The 23,068-nt window shown below is 45.0% G+C and overlaps 1 protein-coding gene across 5 annotated transcripts in view; it reads right to left on the bottom strand.

Annotated features, from left to right (window-relative positions):
- The window catches only part of RMDN3 (regulator of microtubule dynamics 3), a 42,586-nt gene extending 19,996 nt beyond the window's left edge, over positions 1–22,590 (bottom strand). For 3 of the 5 annotated variants that reach the window (XR_015700514.1, XM_087739698.1, XM_087739723.1), the window contains exons 1-6: positions 22,342–22,589; positions 20,020–20,215; positions 19,214–19,360; positions 14,745–15,012; positions 13,035–13,137; positions 11,910–11,970 (exon numbers count right to left, since the gene is read on the bottom strand). Coding sequence is in view for 4 of the 5 variants with exons in the window: in XM_087739698.1 (XP_087595824.1) it covers positions 11,910–11,970; positions 13,035–13,137; positions 14,745–15,012; positions 19,214–19,360; positions 20,020–20,215; positions 22,342–22,507 (941 nt within the window). In the remaining variant the exon portion in view is untranslated. Of the gene's footprint in view, positions 1–11,909; positions 11,971–13,034; positions 13,138–14,744; positions 15,013–19,213; positions 19,361–20,019; positions 20,216–22,341 lie in introns of all 5 variants that reach the window. The other 2 variants (XM_087739717.1, XM_087739709.1) reach the window with 2 other exon arrangements.
- Positions 22,591–23,068: the final 478 nt, after the last annotated feature.

Raw genomic sequence — 23,068 nt, 5'->3', positions numbered from 1 at the left:
TGTCCAGGACTTCCGAAACTCCACGCACCCAATACGAGCGGGCTAGCACCCTCACCCCCCGCTCAGGCATTTCTGTACAAGAGCTGCATCTTCTCATGGAGGTGGCATATCCTATCAGTCTCCAACTTATATTTAAAATAGCTTTAAGTGCCAAGGCAGGCAGGGAAGTTGGGCAAGTCGCTAGTTTTCTGGATCCTCTCGTTACCTTCTAAAAATCAGCATTACACTTGCCACCTTTCACGGCTCTCTTAGCGATGCAAGTTCAAGCCATTTGTTATGTATCACAGCTAATATTTCTCAATTTCTGGTAATAGTTCTGTTTTTAATGCCTCTGAAACATTTCAGTAGTGATTTTAATTTAACTTGCTAGAGTTTCCTCCCTGTTCTACATTCCTCTGCTGTACAGGACACTGAAAGGTGTCTTCTTGTAGTTCTAACAGTCTCCTCTGCTGTTTAAAGGAAATTTAAAAAGTACCATGATTAAAGGTTTCTTTTATTTTTATTAATGAGTCACTTATTATACACCCTGAACCTCTAAACCACTGCCTTTAAACAAGCTTTGAATTAACTGCAAGCACTTTGCTCCTATGGCTCTTCGTGTACGCAAGCTTCCTCCCAGCCATCTCGTTTCTTTTGAAGTTATCACTACTCGCCGAAATCTTTCCTGTGCTCCTACAAGGCTGTTCAATCTCAGTACGTTACGGTAACGACTATAAAGTGGGTTCGCTGTTATAACACCTTGAACCAGAACCTATTCGTTGCTCCGTGCCAAATCAAGACTTGTTTCTCTACTTTCAATGCTCTGGGACATTGTCGTTGTCTTATCATATCATTTATGAGGCATATTAAAAAAACCAACCAACCAATTGCTACACGATGTTCCAACACGACCCTTACTGAGCCATGGGGGAGAGCAAAGAGAGAAACGGTCTTCTCGCATTATTGTGGATTCTGCCCTAAAGGATATTCTGAGCTCCGTGATTTTCTTTAGCCTGCCTGTCACTACCCGAGCCAACTAGTGCCACGCACTGCCCGTTTCAACGTGGAATTTAAATTCACGGGCACTCTCTGTTATCTGGTGATATGTTTAACTTATGTTTTAACACGCAACACAGCCCCCAGCACAACAATTCTGTACCAGCGTTTGCATGCTGGTATCAAAACAAACATAGTAGTAGCCGGGTTTTACCACCTAAATGAGATTGTTTTAGTCCTGTTCCTCACTATTCCCTAGATGAGTTTTTCTAGTTCTATCTTTTTAGTTTTAAAAAAAGTTATAATTTCAGGTATACCAAATAATCCAAAATCCCACCGATTTTTGCTGCACAATCTGTTCTTGGGCAGGGGGGAATCATTCCTATCCACAACTACTATGAACTTGTTTAAGTCTGATTTTTCTTCTTCTTAAGAATTTTTACCTTGGTTATAGCAGTACTGCCTATCGCCACTTCCTACCCACAGCCGCATACGCTATTCCCTCCCTCCCAGCATCTCAGCAAACTTTCAACTTTCACAACAGCCAGTTGGTCTCAGCTCCACAGCTCCATATTCTCCTGAATATTTACTATGCTACTGCATCCTCATCAAGTAAAAATTATCCCCCAAGCTTTTAATTGTATACATTAATCTTCGCTTACTGCTCTAAAACTGTAAATAATGGTGCTGTAAACCGCTATAGCGCTTGCATTCCATGTCAGACTGGCATCTGTCACCGGCTAGAAGACCCACAGATCTTTTATCTACCTCAAGGGAGCAGGAGCTCTCAGATTTAACTAGCACACATGAGTATTTGGAAGTGCAATTATTTTTTTTTTAAATTATTATTCCCCTTTTCACCCCTGACATTTCCTAGACAGATTGGTTTGGGAATACCACGGAGGCACCGTTTCTAGCTTTATATAAGAAAAGTAAACAGAGTACAATTTGCACAGCCTGGGCTTGAGCCATGCGTATTCCCTTAGAAGGAAAAGAAAGCCCAGCAAAAAAGCAAACCACGCAGCAGCACAGGTCTCTGAGGGTGAAGACTGGGAGGATGGGAGAATACAAAACTCAGAATTCAGTAGGGAGGCCGACGGTCTAGAGAGGGATCCATCACACTCCAAATAACAGCAGTGTCACGGCTAATTACATGAAAAGCCGTTCCCACTCACCCTGAGGCCAAGCATCAGCAAGGAAAGCAAACCTACAGAGATGTTTCGTTCCTCTGCATGGCCAACTGTAAATCCTAAAACACTTGAGAGAGCGCTTTCAGTGCCTGGGACTGGCTACACAGAACATGTAAACAGCTAGTCGTTCACGGGGACGCCTGCAGTTGGCTCAGGTTAAGAGAACGTTCTTTCTTTCCTTCTCTAGCTGTTGTACTGGCCAGGTAAAACAAGGCTGAGAAGTGGAGCAGCGCCAGGTCAGTGGGAGTTCACACGCTTCTCTAAGCCCCGGGGCTGGCTGAAGGCAGGGCAACCAACCAGCCAAGTGTGGGGTGAGAAAGGGGATCCAGAAGAACTTACCCCTCGGGGCCACAACTCCTCCTCCTTGCAAACAAGAGGTTTTGAGAGACTTAGGTATTTGTTCTGCCTGCCTCCTGCTGCCAGAGAGGCTCCACAGTTACGGCGGAAGGTGACGGCTGGAGGGAACGACAGTTCAAATCCCGCAGCCAGGGTGCTGAAGTGAAGGATCATATTCAGCCTTGAACCGGGAAGTTATTAATGAAAAAACCAAACAAACAACAAAAAACCAAACCAAAACAAAATCCTGCATAATGCTAAGTAAGTTGAGTAGTATATGGCTTAAAAGAGACATACGCACACGCACTTTCCTAAGCCGCAGCCTTGTTTGTGCACATTGGGGTTTTTTTTTCTAGTATCATTATTTCACCTACATGTGTGAACTTTCCTCCTCAATACACCATAATTAAACTGTGTATCTCCTCATCTACAGACTAGTATATCGATTTTAACCACATGGCCACATCCAAGTATATCCATATATAACCTAAGTGTATCTACTATATAACTAAACATTTATTTTAATTACATAAACTATGTAATGGAACTAAACATTTATTTTAACATAAATGCACTCAGCAGAAAGCAAAACCGGCTATTCTATGGCATACAAATAAGCAGAATGATTTAAGTGCTTTACTAAGTCCTGCAGTAGTATTTTGTTCATAGAGAAAGCGTGTATGTAGGTATGTACACGTGTACGTATAGCGGGGAAATGAAAAAACCCTTCCTTTCTTACATTCCCATAGACCCGCTCCAAACCTTTTACCTTTAAGTAGCTGTCCCCCATCACATGCTCGCACAACTTGATGGAAAAAGTAACTGAACACGTAGTTCAAGCTGAAGTGATGTGGCAACCGGGAGCAAAACTATGCAAAAAGCTCTCTGTAGGCTTCTCGTGGCTGCTCTGGACGATAGCTTGGGAACGACTTCAGCGTCACTCACACAACTGCAGGAGACCTCCTATGAGTTTGACTCGTTAGTAGAATCCACAAAGGCCATGGTTATAGAGGTACGAACATCATCCCGTTGCCAAGCCATAAAATTCCCGAATGCCCAGATATTTGTACAAAGGTCTTCACTATTTTATACGAAAACAACTTTATTTTTTTAAATTGAGACAATACTGTATTTTTTTTATTTTTGTTACTTATTGCACAGTCGCGGCAGATCACGGCTCATGTCTGCCAAGTAACAGGCTCCTCAGCTCTGCTCTAGTGGAACCGACACCAACACAAAACAACTGCAGCAATTCACGACGACTCTCGTCCCTCGGCAAAAGCAGCCAGCGCCTGCTACACAAGCAAAGCCTCACCCTTGCCAAGGGCCACCAGCTGCACAAAGGCGATTTTATTTGACCAAGATACACTAAGGTGAAAGCAAGAGCCCAGCGTACACAGATGAGTAACTCCTATAGCACCTTAAGGGCCTGAGGCACAGCATCACTTAAAATAGTATCACTCTCAACTTGGAAGACAGAAGAGCGCAACCCTAGGAATCTCAGGATGAATTCGGACGAGCACTCAAAACCGCTCCAGGGACAGACAGAAAATCTGCTCAGAAGCTTGGGGTCGTCTTTCATTTCCGTCCTTCGCTTCGCACCAGCCACTATCAAGGAACTGTTCTCAGTTAACGCAGTCGCAATGTCTTAGCAACAAGCTCTCAGCCCCCCCCCAACCCAGCAAAACCTCAGCCTTATTACATATGGCATGCCGAAGTTTCTAGCAGCTTGAATTCCCAGTCTTGCCAATAAGAGAGACAAGACCAAAACATCAAAGTGCCCTAAATCCCCTGCTTTTAGAGAAATGAACGAGGGCAAAAGAGGCAGAGTGATGTATAGTGGGGTTTAGGATCGCTAGCATCCTTCCAGTGAAATTCCTGTAAGCAAACAGAGGACACGTGGTAGAGCTGTAACTGATATAAAGCTGATTTGCAGTCACTGAAGGGTCAACACGGGAGGTTTATCGCTGGAGGTCTGTCTCATCTGTTTTGAGAAGTACCCCTCAGAACGAACATGACTTTGTTTTGGAGTGAATAAGTTACCCGAGTCTCCTTCACCCTAATTTTTCCACGATTAACTGTTCTTTGAAAATTACTGTGAACGAATGGGCATTGAATGGAGTGGCAAAAAAATCCCCTGACAACAACACTGATGCTATTAAATAACTCCATTAAGTTTGGTAATATTGTAGAGATTAAATTTAAATAGACTGCAGACTAGCGTATGCTAGCAAATTCATCAATTAAGGCGGGGGTGGCTGCAGAGAATCAAATTTAAAGGTTACAGTAGATCATAAGCAGCCCAAGGCAATAATATGATGCTGCACCAGCAAGCCTCAGCTAAAGTACTATATACAGTTTTTGAGTAATAAACTAAGAAGGAAAAAAAAAGGACGAGCTGGAGGGAGTCCATAAGACAACAATGAGAACAGGAGGTTTGCAGAACACCACACGCTAAAAGGTTGTGACAAGTAGGTCTGCTTTCTTTCAAAACACTGGATAAATACAACAACTACTGTCTGCTCTTACAAATAGTTCCTCACGTTAAACTTTTTCCATGTTTAGAGAGGACAGAAGTAAAAACAAAGCTTAGGTTGATACCAGGAAAAATCCATATAGTTATATATATTCTATATCTATATTTTTTTTTTACTATATATATTATAGCCATGTAATTAAACACACTACTTGATAAAACAGGAGAAAGGGGAGAGAAAGGGACAGAACAGGCCCCGTCACTAGAAGTTTTTAGGGGTCAGGGACAGTTTCGGCATACCTGGCATGCACCACAGCAAGAAGATGAGCAAGATGAGTTTCTGGAGGTCCCTCCCAACTCTGTGTTCTTGATTCCTTACACACTAGAAACCAAACACACTTCTGGATCGGTGCTCTGTTTTGTACTTAATTAACATTCCTATGAACACATTCAGGTTCCAAGGAGAGCTGGCAAATTTTTGTGTTAGCTAGTAAGGAGCTTACTCAGGCACATAGCTAAAACCAAAGTTAATTTTCATTAGTGATTTAAGTCAAAATTCAAATGACTGCCACAGAAAAGAAAGGCTGAAATATCCCCTTCTCTACCTCCACCCCAATCCGTCTTTCCCTGATCCTAAAAAAGTTAAAGTCTTCTTAGCTACCTCAGCTGGGACACAAAATGTGTCTTTAATTTTGTTTCATTTCTATGTTGGTTTTATCTGCTGCAGATCTCTGGTCCGCCTCAGGAGGTGGCCGGAAAGGGCCATATGCGTTCTCTTCGTAGAACAAAATGTATTCATCCCCAGTGAAGTCTGAAGATACAAATGGTATTTATTGTGTAGAACATACAATTTTTATGGAGTGACCTCATGCTTATTTAAGCCTCTGGTTTTGCTCAGAAGCCTTGCGGTTTCAGCTGTCCTCCCAAGAGCTACCAGCAAAGAGCCTGGATGTACCCGGGCAAGATGTTCAAACCATAAAAAAAAAGACTGCAGGAACCACTAGTGCTTTCAAGGAAGGTGTCACCTGCATCAACGCTGATGAGAAGAGCTGCAAAATGAAGCCTTTTGTAGGACATGAGTTGTTTTCCACATTTGTAGCATTATCAACTGTGCTACGAGAGCTTTCTACTGACATACTCATACTCTTAACATCTCAGTTCTCAGAACTACTTTTTTTTATGCCTAACAAATAAAAAGCAACCCACAGACTGTAAATGTCAAGCTACTTCACTATTTCCGAGAGGAGGAGGGAATATCGATCCCTGCTGAGACTTCTTTTGTCCCTGCTCATACTTTTCAGTACTTTCTCTTCCTTGGCTCCTCTCCGGTGTTCCCACTCCCCGAGCCTCTGTGGCGCGGGACGTGGAGATGTTCCAGGGTACCGACACCCCGGACGAAGGGGGGGACCCTCCTGAGCCAGCGGGATGCTATCAGGTGGCTCTAGCCGCACGCCATTTTTCCTCCTCTAAGTTCTGAAATACCTTCTAACGCCTATTCCTATTTACGATAGTTACTTCTGCCCCTAATCTATATTGTCAGTAACTTCTCTGTTTAATCCACCCGGGGAACAGGAAACACTCAGCTCATAAATCCAGACAGAGCTCCAAATGGGCAAGACTGGGCAGTAATCCATGAAGAGTTAAACCCTGAAATACTGCCAGCTGTTAAAATTAAAGCTATCTTCAAGTCATATCCGGAATGCTGTCACTTTTCAAAAAACCGGTATCTACCCACGGACAGCCAGATGTACCAACAGAATATAAAAGGGCTGGTACACAACTGAGTGGCTATCAAGCGTGCAAGATACTCCACCAACGCGACAGACTTCGGAAGAGAGGGGACATTTGGGAGGCTCATCCAACCCAAGACCGCATCCTCCTCCTGCTTCTCCGTAACATATATAATATCCCCAAGAGGGCCAGAGCTTATTACTTCTTCTGCAATGACAGCTTTCAGCATTTAATGTCCAATGTGAAATATTCAGCTCAAACAAAAGCTGGTAATACAGCACCCGCAAAATTTTTCCCAGATGGACCTCTGAAATCCCTCGCTGCTCTGGTTTTACTTCCAATATTTCTTTTAACAACAGGAGCGGAAGCCAAGGCAAACACACAGCTCCCTACCCTTTCCCGATCCCTAAAGCTGCCGTTACGTGCTTGCAGCTGTGCTGCAAACAGCCACACCGAAACGGGCAGGGATTCTGACAAGGCCACAGTTGTTGCTCTCCCTTCATGTGTGAGGATGTCACACATCCACGTCTAAGCAGCAAAAGGTACAGGTTTGTGCAACGATCGATGCCTCTTCCACCCATCCCTACAAGCAAGCAAGAACAGACTTACAAACTTGCTCTGTCCTCCCGTTCAGGAGCTGAAATGAGCTAAGGGAGCAAGCAGTTTCGTCGGACATAATATCTGTGTTCAGAGATCTTTTACAATTAAAGCAGAGAATGACTCTGATGTCTGTATCAGAAGTAAGGATCAGGTAAGACAGGAGTACATAGGCACTAAGAACAGTTGGTATAACATCAGTCAGCCTGCAATATACAGGTCTACTCTAAAGGTACTAAATACACCGAGCGCCCAACACAACTCTCGCACGTTTCTGTATTCCTGAGCGGTGCCTACAAGGAACGCACAGCCAGAGATCAGTCCCGCTGCACAAGGGCTGGCTTGTCCGCGTAGCCCTGATCAAACCCCAGCTCTGTTTCGACCAGCTCTGAGGAGATGGCTCTCTTGGGACCAGTTGACTTCCAAGAGCAAGCGAGTACAATAACAGCTTTGTACCAAATCGAACGTCAAGAAGACCCAAGAGATCCATGAAAGGACTCTCCTTCATATTTGGGCAGATCCCAAGGCTAGTCCAGACAGTCCCAGACACTGACTGCTTTCTCTGTCATTCTTGAGAAACCACTTACTATCGTGCTGCCAAAGCCTTCAAACCACCCAGCCACAAAAGGCTCCGGAGCCGCAGCCGGTCACGCTCTGCTCAGCGCTGCCTTCGCCAGCACTCAGAAATCCCTTCTTGTTCACAAAGTTATTTTCTTTCTTTGTTGCTTTAAAATGTCAGTCATTGCTGCAATAACTATGAGGCACTGAGAGAGGGGGGAAAAAGGTTTTACTTGCAACAATGACTGCATGCAAAGTATCTTCTGTCTTGCCTGAAAAGCGTGACACTTTAAAGCCAATAAAACAGGGAACGATTTGGGCAACAGAAGCAAATAATACAGCACAGAGAACAACGAATAAGCACTGAAAACCAGCTCAACTCCATCTTAAGTAATCCATAAGCATTCAGTGGCAACTGATAAAATAGAAAATTATGGTCAACGTGAAATAACGCACACAGGAAAAAAAATGCAGCCCTAACAATACCTACAGAACCACAGGCTTCACACAGCCTCTATCACACAGAAGAGACATTAAAATCACAGGGAATTTTCTATTAAAACGTCCATTTACTATGTTGCGGAAAAGAGAAAGACAGTGTTGACTACTGCGTATGGAAGTAAAAATGAAAAGGATCGTCACATTAGCATTACACACATCCATGCTGCTCCCACAACTGGTGCTCCGCAGTGAATTCCCGTACTTTTGTCTGCAAAAAGATATGGTAGAAAGAGAATAATATGGGAAAGACAACATGGGTGATGAGAGAGAATGAAATGATTCTCTATTAAAAGAGGTAATCAAAGATTAGGATTCTTCAGCAAGGAAAACAGATACTAAAGAGAGAAATACGACAGAATAACACCGTACCTTACAAAGGAAGCGTGAATAATCGTTCTCTGTTCACTCCTCCACAAACCAAGAGCATCAAATCAAACCCCAAAAAGCTTTAAAACCTCCCCTGGCAATTTCAGGGTAAACAGTTGGGTTTTTTTTTTTCCCCTCTACACAGAGCATGTTAAATTATGGGATCTGTACCAGAGGATGGTACGGAAGCAGAAGGAAGCAGGTGGTTAAAACGAGGTGACCCACACTCACGGGGGACAGCTCCGTCATGGGCTATGAACCCCCCGCTGCGCCTCTCCCTGCTGGAGGCGAGGACGGCACGCTGAAGGAAAGTGATCCTTGTATGCTTTCAAGTTTGTTTGGTTTTTTAGTATTTTCCTAAGCAGTGCTACTACGGACAGCATGTGAACTAAACATAACATAACTTTACAATGTGTCCTTTACTCCAGTAAAGGAAAAACAACCTATAACGTCTTTTGGAACTATGCTTTATCCTGCATTTTTCAGATACATGTATCTTTTCATGTATTAAGCATCATTTCATTAGCAGTAATGTTTTTCTCAGGGTAATATTAATTAGCATAAAAAAAGACTGCAATTAAAACAGCTTGCAACCATCCCATGACCCACACAGAGCTGGAGAGGGAATAATTTCCTGTTCCATGGCAGAAAATAATTACTTCTGCGGCTGATAAAGGTAGTTACGTATTCATTTCCAATGAACCCCATGCCTCCCACATGCTGCTCTGCTATTTCCTTTCTCCAGCTGCCCTTTCTGCAGCTGCTCTCTAGAATTAAAAGCAAGATGTAGATGTGCAGAAGCCTTTCCCCTGTTTGGAAAAGTGAGAGGTCTAAAGGACAAGAACCGTGCGCTCTTTCACCAAAACCGCCGTGGGAAGAGGTCAGTGCAGGCTGTGGCGGAGGCACTGGGAACGTCTCGGCTCAAAAGGCTTGAGATTTTTCCACTGGAGACACATGACTAAACATCACCTTACAGCCATTGCTTTGCACACTAGAAACTCCGCATTACAAAGCTATCAGTATTACACCCTCAAGTAGAACCTTGCTTTGTGAAATATCAAACGATCAAGTACCAAAGTGGCTTACAAACTTTAAGACTCAACCTGGCGACTGAAAACCAATTCCTTCAAGATGTCAAACCAGCCAAACACCATACTCTGCTACAGATCAGTCACACTGTCTGTCCCAGGATTCCTCCTTCATATCAAAGCTTGAACTGAGAACAGCAATCCATTACTAAGAGCTAAAATACAGTCTTTTCAAGACGATAAAGGCATTTATTTAAATGCCAGTAGTCCAAACTCATCCTCCAAATAAACTTACTCATCTCAGAAGAGCGCAGATCTTGTTTGGTAAAGATATTTGGCATCCCGTTTTCCCAATAATTTCCACTAAAAAAATAATTTCTCTTTTATTCTATTTTACATCTTGTCAGTCCATCACAGTAACTGCCGATAAACACTGTTCGTCAAGGAATTCACCAGAACACCAGAAAAGCATATTCCCTTACCTCTACAAGTATCTGTACCACTCTACAAACTCTCTTTTGGTGTATTTTCAAAAAAGGAGGGCAATCCTTTCAATCCTGTGCATGAGTTGCAACCAAAGCCTGTTCATGCAGGCTGCTGAAGAGAGCAAAGTACCTTCCCTCTTGCCTACCTCCTTACTGAAATCCTAACCAGCTGCAGCACTTCAACACAGAACACCTTGCTTGGCTAAACTGCAGATCATTGCATCTTTTATCATGGGGGGAAAAAAAAAACAACTCTAAAAAGAAGGAAAAAAGCAGCATATGCTGCTGTCTCAATTCCTTCCCAAAGCCAGAGTGCTTTGCAGAGCGACAAGCAGCATCCATGAGCAGAAGACAGCAGTGCCAGGCCAGAAGACACTCACCAAAAGACTATAAAAGGCTGTCTGACAAGAATGATGTTTCTCCTTACTCCAGAATTAAGATGAATGTGAGAGCATTGGCACAGCACTAAGCCCACGCTCACAGGCCTAGCTGACTGAGGCAAATTCATCACCTCTTGACATAAAGCAAGCATCTCTGTGCAACAGAGCATTATCGAAATGTCAATAACAGAGTAAAAACCAACAATTAACCCAAGAATGATGGGGGGACACAGAGGAAAAACTCATTCATATTTAATATGTAACTCTTAAGACTCTGCCCCCACAGCTGTGCAGCTGGCTGCGAGCTTGGCTCTGACGGATATACGCATTATTTGACAGGGGGCTGAAAGGGGCCAAGGGAAACAGAGGACCCGTGAAAGAAAATGAAGAGAGCCTCACCATACTGAGCTCTCAAACTCAGGAACTAGCTTTCTGCAAGTTATCTGCATGAAACGTTTCCTTTGGCAGCCCATCTACACCCAGCACAGAACAGGGCGCTCCGACAGGCATTTTCCCAGGGTCTGCACAACCAAAAGCGATGCCGACGGAGTTCAGCTCCTTTCTGTGCCAAGACGCCTGCAGCATCCCACCCGGGCACACACATGGGCCCAAAAGCCAGCTGCTGAGCAAACGACTGTCCTCCGCTTTAGAAAGGGAAACTGCACGATTCCCAGGAAAGCTTCTAAACAAATTTTCCTTTGCTTCACCTTGTCAAGACGTATGCACTTAAGCTACAAGTAGCCCAAAGAATATGCTGTTTAGTCTGCTAAATTTAGCCTGGTGAGCGCCAAATGGAGCTCACTCTGCTTACTCATCTCAAACTCAGTTTGTCATTAGCTTGTTTCTCCAAGCCTCATCTGCAAGTTCATCCTTCATTACCGCCACCAAAGTTCATCGACTCGTTAGGTGCAGACTCACAAAAGCCTTGACACAATCTGTTCTTATGTCCAAAGAAGTTCAGTATTCTGTTTGGGAGCTTTTGCTCAAGAACTCTTCTGGCCATCTCATCTCAGAGAGAGATTCATAATTAAATTGGCGTAAGCAAAGCAAAGCTTATTACTATAATCACAACCAAACCTACCGTCTGTCAAGCCATTACTTATGCCAGTTCACCAAAGCTGTTAAAAATGGCTTTTAACGGAAAATAACGTCAATGGAGTATATGCCAAGTAAGAGCAAATAAGCTCTTTTTTTCCCCCCCCATTTTTTAAATGCAGCTCAGCTCACAACAATCTCCAAGTCCTTTTCCTATGCTTCTTAAAAGCAAGAAGTAAAAAGTTACATACCACTGATGGCACTCGCCACTTTGGTCCCATTTCTGTAAGGCAATTTCCATCTCTTCTTTCCCTGCAAACAAGTGGTCAGAGGTAAGAAATCTCTGAGGCTGTTAGAGTACAATAACAGAATGGCATAGAAGTCCTATCTGTTAATTTTATAATACGTTTGGCTTGAAAACATCCCGTAAATAACTTCATACGCTTGCAGTGATATGGAACATCCAAGACCACTCAAAGAGATCACGCAAATTTGTAGTACGGCAGCAAACTGTGCTGACCTGTCAACGTGGTTTCAGCTCACGTGGCAGTACGGTTCTCTCTAACGAGACCTCCTCCCACACCAGGCTAAGAAGAGTTAATTAGAGCTTCCAGTGGTTTTGGTCTGATGCATTTCACAGCCTCAGATCTAGGACCCACCCCACTTCCCCCTCTCCCCTCCAAGAACCTGCAGTCTCAAAAAGCTGAAAACCAAGTGCCTGTGGAAGGCTAAAAGGACTATCGAAACAAAACTTAAAATTTCATGTTTTAAATGGCTACCATGATTTCCAGAAAAGAACAATTATATTACAAAGTGATAGTATTAATTAACTATATATAGTTACGTCCATAACAAACAGAACAGAAATTATTTAGAATAGTATCTTTTGTTGCACATCTTAACTGTAACAAAGATGATTTTTTTGTTTTATTCTGACCCGCCTACAATCTTGCAAACAAACCACATTCAAGACAGTGAAGAAGAATGAGGGAATGGAACTGATTCCTCTAAGTAAACACACATGTAAAAATATATTTCTTTTTTATATCTGCACATGTTAGCAACACAAAAAAACAAATGTCTTACAGCAAAAACTTATTTATCTTAATACCACACTGGATATGGATGATAGGTTTGAGAAACAAATTTTTTTTATCTTTAACTAGCCCTTGGTCTACTTACACTATCTTTCAGACTGCAAACCTTTTAAACACATACCACCCCAGTACTGCTAGCTACTCACCTAAAAAAAAAAGATTACAAGGAAAAAAAAAAAAATCCACCACATTGTTTGCAAGCGTAGGATTTAAAAATCTGAAGTGTAATGTCAGCTTTGAACATCGCCCTTCCTTTGCCTCAAACACACAGTTCCTCACCATCAGTGGCGTACGACCTCTTCTCATCCATGTCTTCTGTGATTTCGTACATATCACTATGTGCTCGGGCCAGGCGCCAAAGAAAGTCTTTCTGGTCTGCATACTGCAGGAAAAACACAAATGTGATACGTCAAGACCCATTCTCCCACGGACAAAGACCATGAGAAAGAAAAATCAAGTGGGGGCATACGCTAGAAGTGACACAGACATTTTTTTGAAACCTTAAAAGGTCCCAACTCTACAAGGACTGAAGCAGAACCACAAAAGAGCAAACTGGATGGCCAAATTTATAATTAAGCTTACAACGCTACACTACTGGTACAGGTCTAATTGTTGTCGCCTTCTAACAAGGAACCCCTCCACTTCAAAGGCCGTGCTGGGGTCAGTTCTTCAGCAGCCTCCGCCAACCTCAAAACACTGGGTGAAAAAAATCCCTCTAAACCTCACCACTTCATTGACATTCACAAACTGAATTTTACTTTTTTCATGCTTCAGTCTGCATTCAAACAGTTTCACATCCTGCCTCGTTCTTAAACCCGGGACAGTACTGTAGGTGTACTGCTAAATTTGAAGCAGCTATGTTCTGACAAACTCAAACTTACTTAAAAAAAAAAAAAAAAAAGAAAATTAAAACACAACCACGTACCAGCCTGGTTTCTTTTGCAATAGTATTGTAAATAAAAGAAAGTGGGAGAATCACCAGAAAGAAGCATGCAAGAGAATTTCAGAAGCCAACAGGCCCATCATTTCTTCCTGGTGGGAAGGAAAAAACCCAACCTACTTGAAATTAGAACTGATCAAGTTATCTGTTATTTCTTTCCTACTTTTTCTCCTGGAAGTACAGGAACCAAAAAGGTTGTACTTTTTAAAGGGCTGGTAACCCAAAACGTTTTCTTTGCTGGCTCTGCAGTACTTAGGTAAACACTAAGAGAGGCTGACAGCGCAACTGCGGCAAGCACAGTCGTGCCGGCACCGGCGGCCGTCGGTCACAACAGCCACAGCGAGACACATCTCAACGCTGGCTGCCTCCGCGGCCTGTGGCCAGAGGCAGAAGCCAGCTATCGGCCACGGCCAGAGTAAAACCGTCACTGCCCCTTGCTACGTTCCCACGCCTCAACGGCGGCGCCAACGGTCACTGAACCAAGGGCTCAGTTCACATCACCTATACGATAGAAACAGACACATTCTTTCAGGTGGCAAAACACCTGCACCGTCCAGGTTTTTCATCTCATTAACTAACACACACATAAGTGTTGCCTAACCCTTCTGTTTGAATATGCAACTTATTTATTTCATGAACCATCACACACACGCACTGGGCAGTCCTCGGAAAGACCACGCTTCCCAAATATAGACTGAGCCGTTGCGTATGCAAGGAGGGAAGTGTTCTCAAGATGTCTGCCGAGTTTACTGTGTACACACAGCACTGTTATTTTACACATGCACAGTGCGTTCGCTCAGGGAAGGTGATGACATGATGAGACGCACAGTTCCAAGGCAGAAAGCAACTGGGAACTGGCTGCTGCCGTAGCCCGAACAATTTTGGCCTTCAGCCCGCTCCCAAGCTGCTCCTGAGGAAGGGGGCCACTGGAAGCTGGCCCAGTTGTGGTGCAGGACCTGGACCCTGCTAAGATATGCAATTTCCTCTTTCCCAGCTATTTAGCTGAAAACACAAATCACTGCTGGAAAATATAAAAAGGCAACCTTTACCGCCAGTTTATTATTCAGCAGCAGCTGGAATCCCTCTCTCTTCTCCTGCTCGCCTCCGTTGTGCAAGCGGTCAGCCTGCTGCAGTAGCTGACCCAGTCCTTCCTCTAGCGAGGAATCCAAGATTAAATGCGTTTCATCCTCGTTGACAAGATCCAGGGAATCCCGGCGCGCAGTTCTCACTGTTTCACAGCTCACTTCGTCCTCCCCTTCTTCGCTCTCCCTCTCGGACTCCCGGTCGTAATCAGACTCGGCATTGGCCGTGGTGTACCTTTGAGGAAAAAAAACACAGCGCGGAATTAGTTTGAGGAGATGCTGTGCAGCCTAGGACAGTTTTGTACATACGTACAGAAAAACCCACTCTTCCTAACAGAGGAAGAGGAACATCTTACTTTATCCTGGAGAACACCGCACAATCCAAGCGTCTCCAATAACACACCAATCATTATTTCTCAGGTAATATACACAACCTCAAAAAGCTGAAGAAAGAACGCCCCCCAAAAGTGTAGTAGAACTCAGTCACAAGCGTCCACATCTCACTTGCACAGCGTAACAGCTTCTCTTAGGACTTCTAACCTCAACGTAAGAGAATTAAACAACTAAGAACAGAGCCAGGACAATCCAGTTAAAATGTATAGATTATAAAAGCGAATTTCAACAAAAAAATCAACACACTCATCCATGTGGAAAATATAACCTGAGGTTTTCAGCCTGTTCCAGGAAATTTCAGACACAATAGCTGTCTTGGCAATATCTAGTACCTCCATCATCTTGTCCGAGCGCTAAATATGAAACTGCTTGTTCACACTGACATGTGAAAAGGTGCAAAACAGTAGGACAGCGATCAGAACGATTTCAGATGAGCAAGTCCTCCAGCAAGGAGACAGCAGACGAGCCACAAAGATACCACGTGTACAAAAACCCGGGCAATGATTAGCTCCTAAAGCAGTCAAATGAACCAGCACAAAGCTCGGATCAAGTCTTCTGAAAATGGCTAAAATTGAACTCCCCCAAATTGTATACAGGCACCTAAGCTGGAAGTGTAAAACAGCATTATATACTGACCGATACTATTGCAGTGAGGTGTCTACTTACAGAACTAATTTCGTTTTAAAGAAGGCTCTCTATTTGTCCCCCCTCACATTTATCTGCAAGCTCTTAACTGAAGAATAAGCACCAGTCAGCCAGCAATTTAAGAATGTGCACATTTATATTTGGATTTTGTTGGTTTATCTGAATAGAAAGCTCTCTTCTTGAAGCAAGCTACTTCAAATCATATAAACACTTAATTCTAGGGGATGCTTGTAACTGTTACCCAATTAAACTGTGCCCAAGCCATGTGTTGAACTTTACAAGTCCTGCTGGAATTAAAAGTCATTGCAGTCCGGGGGCATTCGGTAACTACAGCTGTACTCCCTGTTGTCCCGCCTGCATTGCCCCGCCGAGGGAGAGCCTAGCGCTCTGTCTGTGAAGCTGCCTTTCTCTGGAGGCAAAGATAGCCGACCGAGTCCGTATCTGAAGAAAGCAGTCACAGTAATTCGGCCACACACAGATAACAAGACACGTTTGGCTATCGAAGCGTCCGTTTTCTGAGAACCATCAATAATGCTCCAGCATTTCCCTCTCTGGTAGAGGTAACAAATGCCCTCACTCACCACAGCCTCCGACTCTCACCCATAAATTTAAAAATGCACCACTTTGTACGGAAACATTTTAAGACAAGAAATAAAGTAACAGTCAGCCTTATCACTGCAAAGGCAGGACAGCAAGCACTACAAGAAGACACGCTGCAGATCATGTAGGCAGCACTAAATTAACGGATAATGTCGCAACACGGTGGCAGGTGACACTGGCACGGCTCTGTTTCAGATTGAGTTAAAAGCTTCGTTTCTTGATATTTTCTTAAGATTAATGACATTATTAGTTCTCTAGAATAACTCACTTCTGACACTTAAACACAAACTCCTCAAATTCTCTCATTTCCCACCCTAAGCTACTTTGCAGCACGGTTGTGGGCTAGGCAGCTGTGATACTGTCTCACGGCAACGTTTTACTGGCAGCTGCAAATATTTCAGTACTTCAGCTGAAAAACACTTTCCACGTTGAAGGCTCCTGAAACACAATATGGTCTTTAAAACCAGGCAGCAATGGATGGCTCCTGTACGCTTTTTTTCTCCACCACAAAAATGTGTTTTCTCCAAGACAGCTCATACAAGATGCTGCCAGTTTAAAAAGACAAGTAATACTGTATATAACTTCATAAACTCAGAGCTTTCAGAAAGATTAAGGGATTTAGATGTTATCAGCCTGTTTTCTTGAGTTTACGATGATGGAAAGTTCTTAAATGCTTTACTATGTTGAGGCCTCTGGCTAGCACACATCCTGAACGAAAATGAAAACATACTATCTGGAACAAAAAAGCTCACGGAAAGAGGAGGCAAAGCAGCCCAAAAGACCAACGCGGTGCCAAAGCAATATAGAGAAATTAAGCAGCCCAGGACCCCTGGGCTCCTGAAAGCTCGTGATTATTTTTGTGAACTGTATATGAAATCAGAGAAGATGCTTATGTCCATGTGGTTTACAAAACAAAGCTGAAATGCGAGTTCTTCTTTCTGAATTTCATTAAAAGAATACAATTGCCAGAAACGAATACGCAGCTGAAATGTATCTGTTGAGAATAGTCTCATTCTTCCTCCCAGTGGCTGCTAAAAACCTTACTCTTTTCCAAAATGTACATTTCCCACCCTGACTTTCTACTAGCGAATTTTAGTATTTACATCTCTAAAAGACAATATTGCATACTAAAGGCAGCTGCTTCTGAACAGACTAATATTATACCTACTGGGATAGGACGAATGCCAGAGTGAGAAATTATATACGATTTGAATTTTTTTAAAATCATATGAGAGCTGTTTATGCACTAATTGTCCATACTGGTCATCGAAGCTAATTACAGATTTTAAATAAAATGTAAGAACTCCTCCAACCATCACTAGGCTCCCAGTAAAGTAATGAGGTTTTGCAGTGAAATATATCCCTGCTCCACGCTTCACTTGAGCTCCCCTAAGGAGGATGCCTTCTCCGAACCTTAGAATTGCTGTCGGCCTCTGTCACGCCTTAAAATTTCCTAATCATCAGATGGCTGTTGAAAAAGACCACCCTTTCCAGCACGCTTTACAAAATACGTTGGCACCCCAATGACTCAATGCATCTGTTGTTATCTAGATAGCAAGGTCTTGTCTTCAGAACCAACTATATAGTTTTAAAATTTGTTATGCAGCCTTGTTACCTATTACACCGCCGTGAATCACTTACTCCCTAATTCTGCTTTTAGATGAACACCCACTTCAGCTAAATGAAGCAGTTCTATAACCTGAATGAGATCACATCAGCTCTTTCCTGCTTCGCCAATTCCAGCTTCTAAAGATAAAATACTAAAAGGACACGTTTACGGCAGTCACAAAGCCTGCTTTCCTGCAGATCCGCGTCCTTTGTTCGAGGAGGCTGCTACAGAAATGGCTGCTTTGTCCCCTGATTACAAACCCGTGCTACCAAGTGTCAGTTTGCACCAGCCGCCCGATCATTTAGCTGCTACCGCACAGCACGCCACATCCAAATCCCGCCTGCCTTGCTCTCGGCGCTATAATTAACTTACAATCATAGAAGCACTTAGGTTGGAAAAGACCTTTAAGATCATCGAGTCCAAACTTCCCTCTTTAAATTACATTTCATTTCAGCTTCCTTTGGAAAACGTATATGGCCAGCGCTGCATCATTTAGAACACTTACACACCTCAGCTGCTATAGAATTCGTCTGACTAAGGCACAGAAGATAACCATTTCGTCAGAAAGGCGGCAGTCGCATACATGTACACAGCAGACCTCCTGTTATCTATCTAATATGACAATACTTGCATCTATATTGTCATTTTTACCGATGTTCTTAAACTACACAGTACTTTTCACCTGTTTTTAAACTGTAAGAACTTAAGCAACACAACTGATCGTGTGACACACTGAGAAAAATCTGTAAGAAATACCCTAACTGAAGGCATTTTAATTAATTGGCATATATTTTTAACTTTCTCAAGTTTCCCAGACATTCTAAAAATATAGTATTGTATGAAAATTTTCTCTATAAACTCTCTCAACTCAAGTCCCGGGCTGGACTTCTACTTCCCTTCTTCCTGCCAGGTCCCCTAATCCAATTATTGCTTAAAAAAAACCCTCAAAAACTATACATATTTTTGTTTTCTTTCCCCACTTTGTCTAAAAGTCAGAATGGTTGCACTTCTCTCAATCTGGCCTGGGCAGTAGTAGACTTACAGTAATAAATGCAAATAAAAACAGGATGACAGACACCTAGTGGGGGGGGGAAAAAAAAAAAATCCTTTCCTTTCTGTTACCCACTGCTCAGATGTAACTGGGCACCAAAGCCCGTAAAAGCTGCTCCTGGCCTGGTGCTCTGCTTACCCTCCTTCACTTTCTCCATCGTCCGTATTGGCTGCTCCTGAGCTGGCTGTGAAATAAATTGAACTGGAGCCTGTGGAATCACTTCTTTCTCTAGGAAACGGAAACCGCCTCCGGCGAGTTACTTTCTGGGTTTCTTCCAGATGGGACCTTTGAGGAAGGCAAAAAGAGAAACAAATAAACATTTGATAGTGAAATGTCTGCTATTTCACTTCCCTTCTCCTCTCCAGCAGATTCCATCCAACTCGCTCTATATCAAAGAATTCGCAAGGTGACTTGCCCTGGCTTACACAAACATCCCGCGACCATACAGCAAACGTCATATTCCACAGTTAAAGCGAGCCTGACCACAGACTTGGTCCACATACAACCCATACGTGCAATCCATAAACAAAAGGATAAACACATCACATGCATTCCTCCGATTTCCTCAGCGAGCAAAGACAAAGGAATCCTCAAACACCCTGCAGAATATAGGACCTTTTATTCTATATCAAAAGCTACCTACAGCTGGCAGCAATCAGGGAGGGAAAAGCAGCAACAAGAGACAAACGTTTACACAACACACAACCTTCCCAGGCTAGAACATGAACCAAGTGTCACTACTTTATACTCCGTAAGAAAAAAACCAACCCTGGCTAAACATAGGATTTTTTTTTTTTTTTTACATTAATCTCACTGGAGGTCAAGACATAACGCCAGTGGAAACTAGAGAGACACTTCTTCCACTTTTGGATTTTAAATTTAACGTACTCAGTCATGGCTATGGAGTAAATATGTGCAACAGTAGAAGGGGGCAGTGTCGGTACCTGACTTCACCGACGATTTCGGCAGCTAAGTGCTGCAGGCTGTTCCGTAGCTCCTCCACTTCTTTTCTTAGCTCCGAAATGTTTCTTAACACGGAGTCAAGGCGCTCCAGCACATCCACCTGCTCGCCCTGTGTCAGGAGAGGTGCGTACGTGGCACCATCTCCCGCCTCTACAGGAACCGGCACTGTGGGCACCACTGCAAGGAAACAAGAGGAGAGAAAGTTCATCAGATGCAAATGGGAGAGGATTCCACGGGGGCAATCTTAGCACAATTTTGGCTTCAGAAGATGGCAGACGTGAGGCTTGCTCTCAAGTATTGCTGCCTGACCTGGCCTGGGGTTTTGCGTTCTTCAACTGGTTCGCCGCTCCCTTCTCTGACACCAGCATCTAGCCACGCTTAACGGATTTGCTATAGCTATAGGGGCACATAAAGCTCCTTTAACTACACGTCTATAAAAATCCCCTTGTAAAAATTGTTTTAAAAAGAGCAAAATCCATACTGAATATCACAAACGCTACTGTAGATAAGGAAACTGCCACTTTTTAAAAAGTCCTTACTGCAAATTAATTTAATTCCTCTTCTACACACTTCTGTGTTAACATCACAGTGAAAAACTACGCTCCTGAATTGTGGTCATCCCGGGAGACCTCAGCCAGGAAAGCAACCAGCTTGTAAGGTAACACGTGACAACAAACAAGGACAATGGAAGCCAATTTTGGCCAAAAAAAGACTTATTCTTTAAAACAAACAAACAAAACAAAAAACCAACCAAAACCACAAACCACAAACACAAACCCCCTTCTATTCTTATTCAAGGGAAAGAAAAACCCCACAGAAACCCGAAGAGGAGACATCCTACTTTAAATAGCAGTTCAGTCATCAAAACGGGTCCTTGTCTTGTACTGACTACCTGGAACCTCTGCCAGTCTGCCTGATCCATACATCTTCTTGCAGATATAACACGAACAAGCAGCATGTAAGAACAGATTTACATCTGTGGACTGTATATACATTTTCTTGAAAGCTCATACATATAAATAAATATGCTACCAGTTAAGTCGATTATTTAAGGAAGAATACTCTTTTGATATTAACAAAAAAGAGAATCGCTCTCAAAAGAGCAGCCAGATTTGCAGAAACGAAGGGCTGATCTTCCAGAGTACCCTGTGTTAACGCATCTCAACTCAGAGATCAAAATCGAGATTCTCTTCAGTAAAGAAGCACTGCAACCTCGTCCCGACTCTCCCTTCGCTTCCCAGCGACCGCGCCGCTTGCGCTGTGCTCTCGCGAAGGGGCTGCGCAGGATCTCAGCAGGTTGTGCTCCAGCGTCTGTCGCTGCTCCCGCAGCGTCTGTCACTGCTCCCGGGCAGGCCCCCCACGTCTCCCTGCTTCTGCTCAGGCCCTGCTCTTTCGGGGTGAGTCCCGTGGAACCGGACGAGCCCCTTCCTTCTGAGGGATACGGTCAGCAAGCAGGGGTAGGCCTTTATCGCCGCAATAGTTACCAGCCCATGGAAGCCGCCTATCAAAGCCGTACGGGTGTGCGGGCTCTCCTGTTCCTGCTACCCTGCTCGTACGGTCTGCGTGCCGCCTAGCAGGACAACGTGACGGTGAGAGTACCCAAAACCTGCTTCTGCGACATCAGATTAAAACACTGTTTACAAACCGCTCCCGCCCCAACACAGCAGCAAGGACAAGCCTTCAGGTACCCCAATAAAGACGCTCAAGTAGAAGTTCCTCCCTATAACCCGTTTTCTATTTTACACCTCGCCTGCCGAGCTATCCGTACCACGGCAGGGGAACAGCCGGTCTCATTTTCAAACCCCAGCAATCGCCAGAACAAACACGGTTTCGCTCGCGGTCCCCGCGGCTTTCCGCGGGCCTGGACAAAGAGACGCCAGCTCGGGTTTCTGAGCCGGCGTTTTTAAAACTGCAACGTTTCAACGCCAGCGGAGCTCGGCAGCGAGCGGGTAAACGCAGAGGTTCAGAGCGGCCCGCACGCGGGGCCGGCGCAGAAGGGAGCAGGCGCTGCCGGGCCTGGCCAGCTGACGGCCGCCCCTTTTAAAACCAGTTTTAAGCGAAAGGCGCGGGGCCGGGGCCGGGCTCCTTCTCCGGGACTCCCGCGCCCGGCCCGGCCCCCGCCCGCCCGGGAGGGAAGGCCGCTGGGCGCCGCTCCCGCCCCGGCTGCTCCCTCAGGGGGCGGCAGGCGGCCCGGCGCCCCGACCGGGGAAGGGACGGGGAGGGGAGGGAAGGGACGGGACGGGACGGGACAGGGAGGGAAGGGCGCAGCGCCCGCCGGCCGGCCCGGCCCCGCGGACCCCTACCCTGCCTCCGTCGCCCCGCGGCCTCCGCCTGCCGCCCGCCGCGCCGCCGCCGCAGCACCCAGAGCAGGCCCAGGCCGGCGCCCGCCGCCGCCGCCGCCGCCCCCAGCGCCAGCCCCAGGCCCAGGCCCAGCCCCGTCCCCGGCCGCCCGGGCCCGGGCCGCGCCATCGCCGCCGCCGCCGCCCCCCGCCGTCCCGCGCCGCCGCCGCCGCCCGGTGGCGGGGGCCTGCATCATCGCCGCGCGACGGAGGGGCGGGGCGTCACGAGGCCGTCAACCTGCGCATGCGCCTAATTATACCCGCACCTGCTCCGCCTGGTTGATTGATTGATTGGTTACACCTGCCCCTGATTGAGTACACCTGCGCCTGTACTTACACCCACACCTGCACCTGCCCCTGATTGAGTACACCTGCGCCTGTACTTACACCCACACCTGCACCTGCGCCTGATTGAGTACACCTGCGCCTGTACTTACACCCACACCTGCACCTGCCCCTGATTGAGTACACCTGCGCCTGTACTTACACCCACACCTGCACCTGCCCCTGATTGAGTACACCTGCGCCTGTACTTACACCCACACCTGCACCTGCGCCTGATTGAGTACACCTGCGCCTGTACTTACACCCACACCTGCACCTGCCCCTGATTGAGTACACCTGCGCCTGTACTTACACCCACACCTGCACCTGCCCCTGATTGAGTACACCTGCGCCTGTACTTACACCC

This window comes from Nipponia nippon, unplaced genomic scaffold, assembly GCF_047370975.1.
Source record: "Nipponia nippon isolate SJK-2023a ecotype South Korea unplaced genomic scaffold, ASM4737097v1 scaffold_10, whole genome shotgun sequence".
NCBI classification, from domain to species: domain Eukaryota; kingdom Metazoa; phylum Chordata; class Aves; order Pelecaniformes; family Threskiornithidae; genus Nipponia; species Nipponia nippon.
This window is presented reverse-complemented; position numbering and strand designations above follow the sequence as displayed.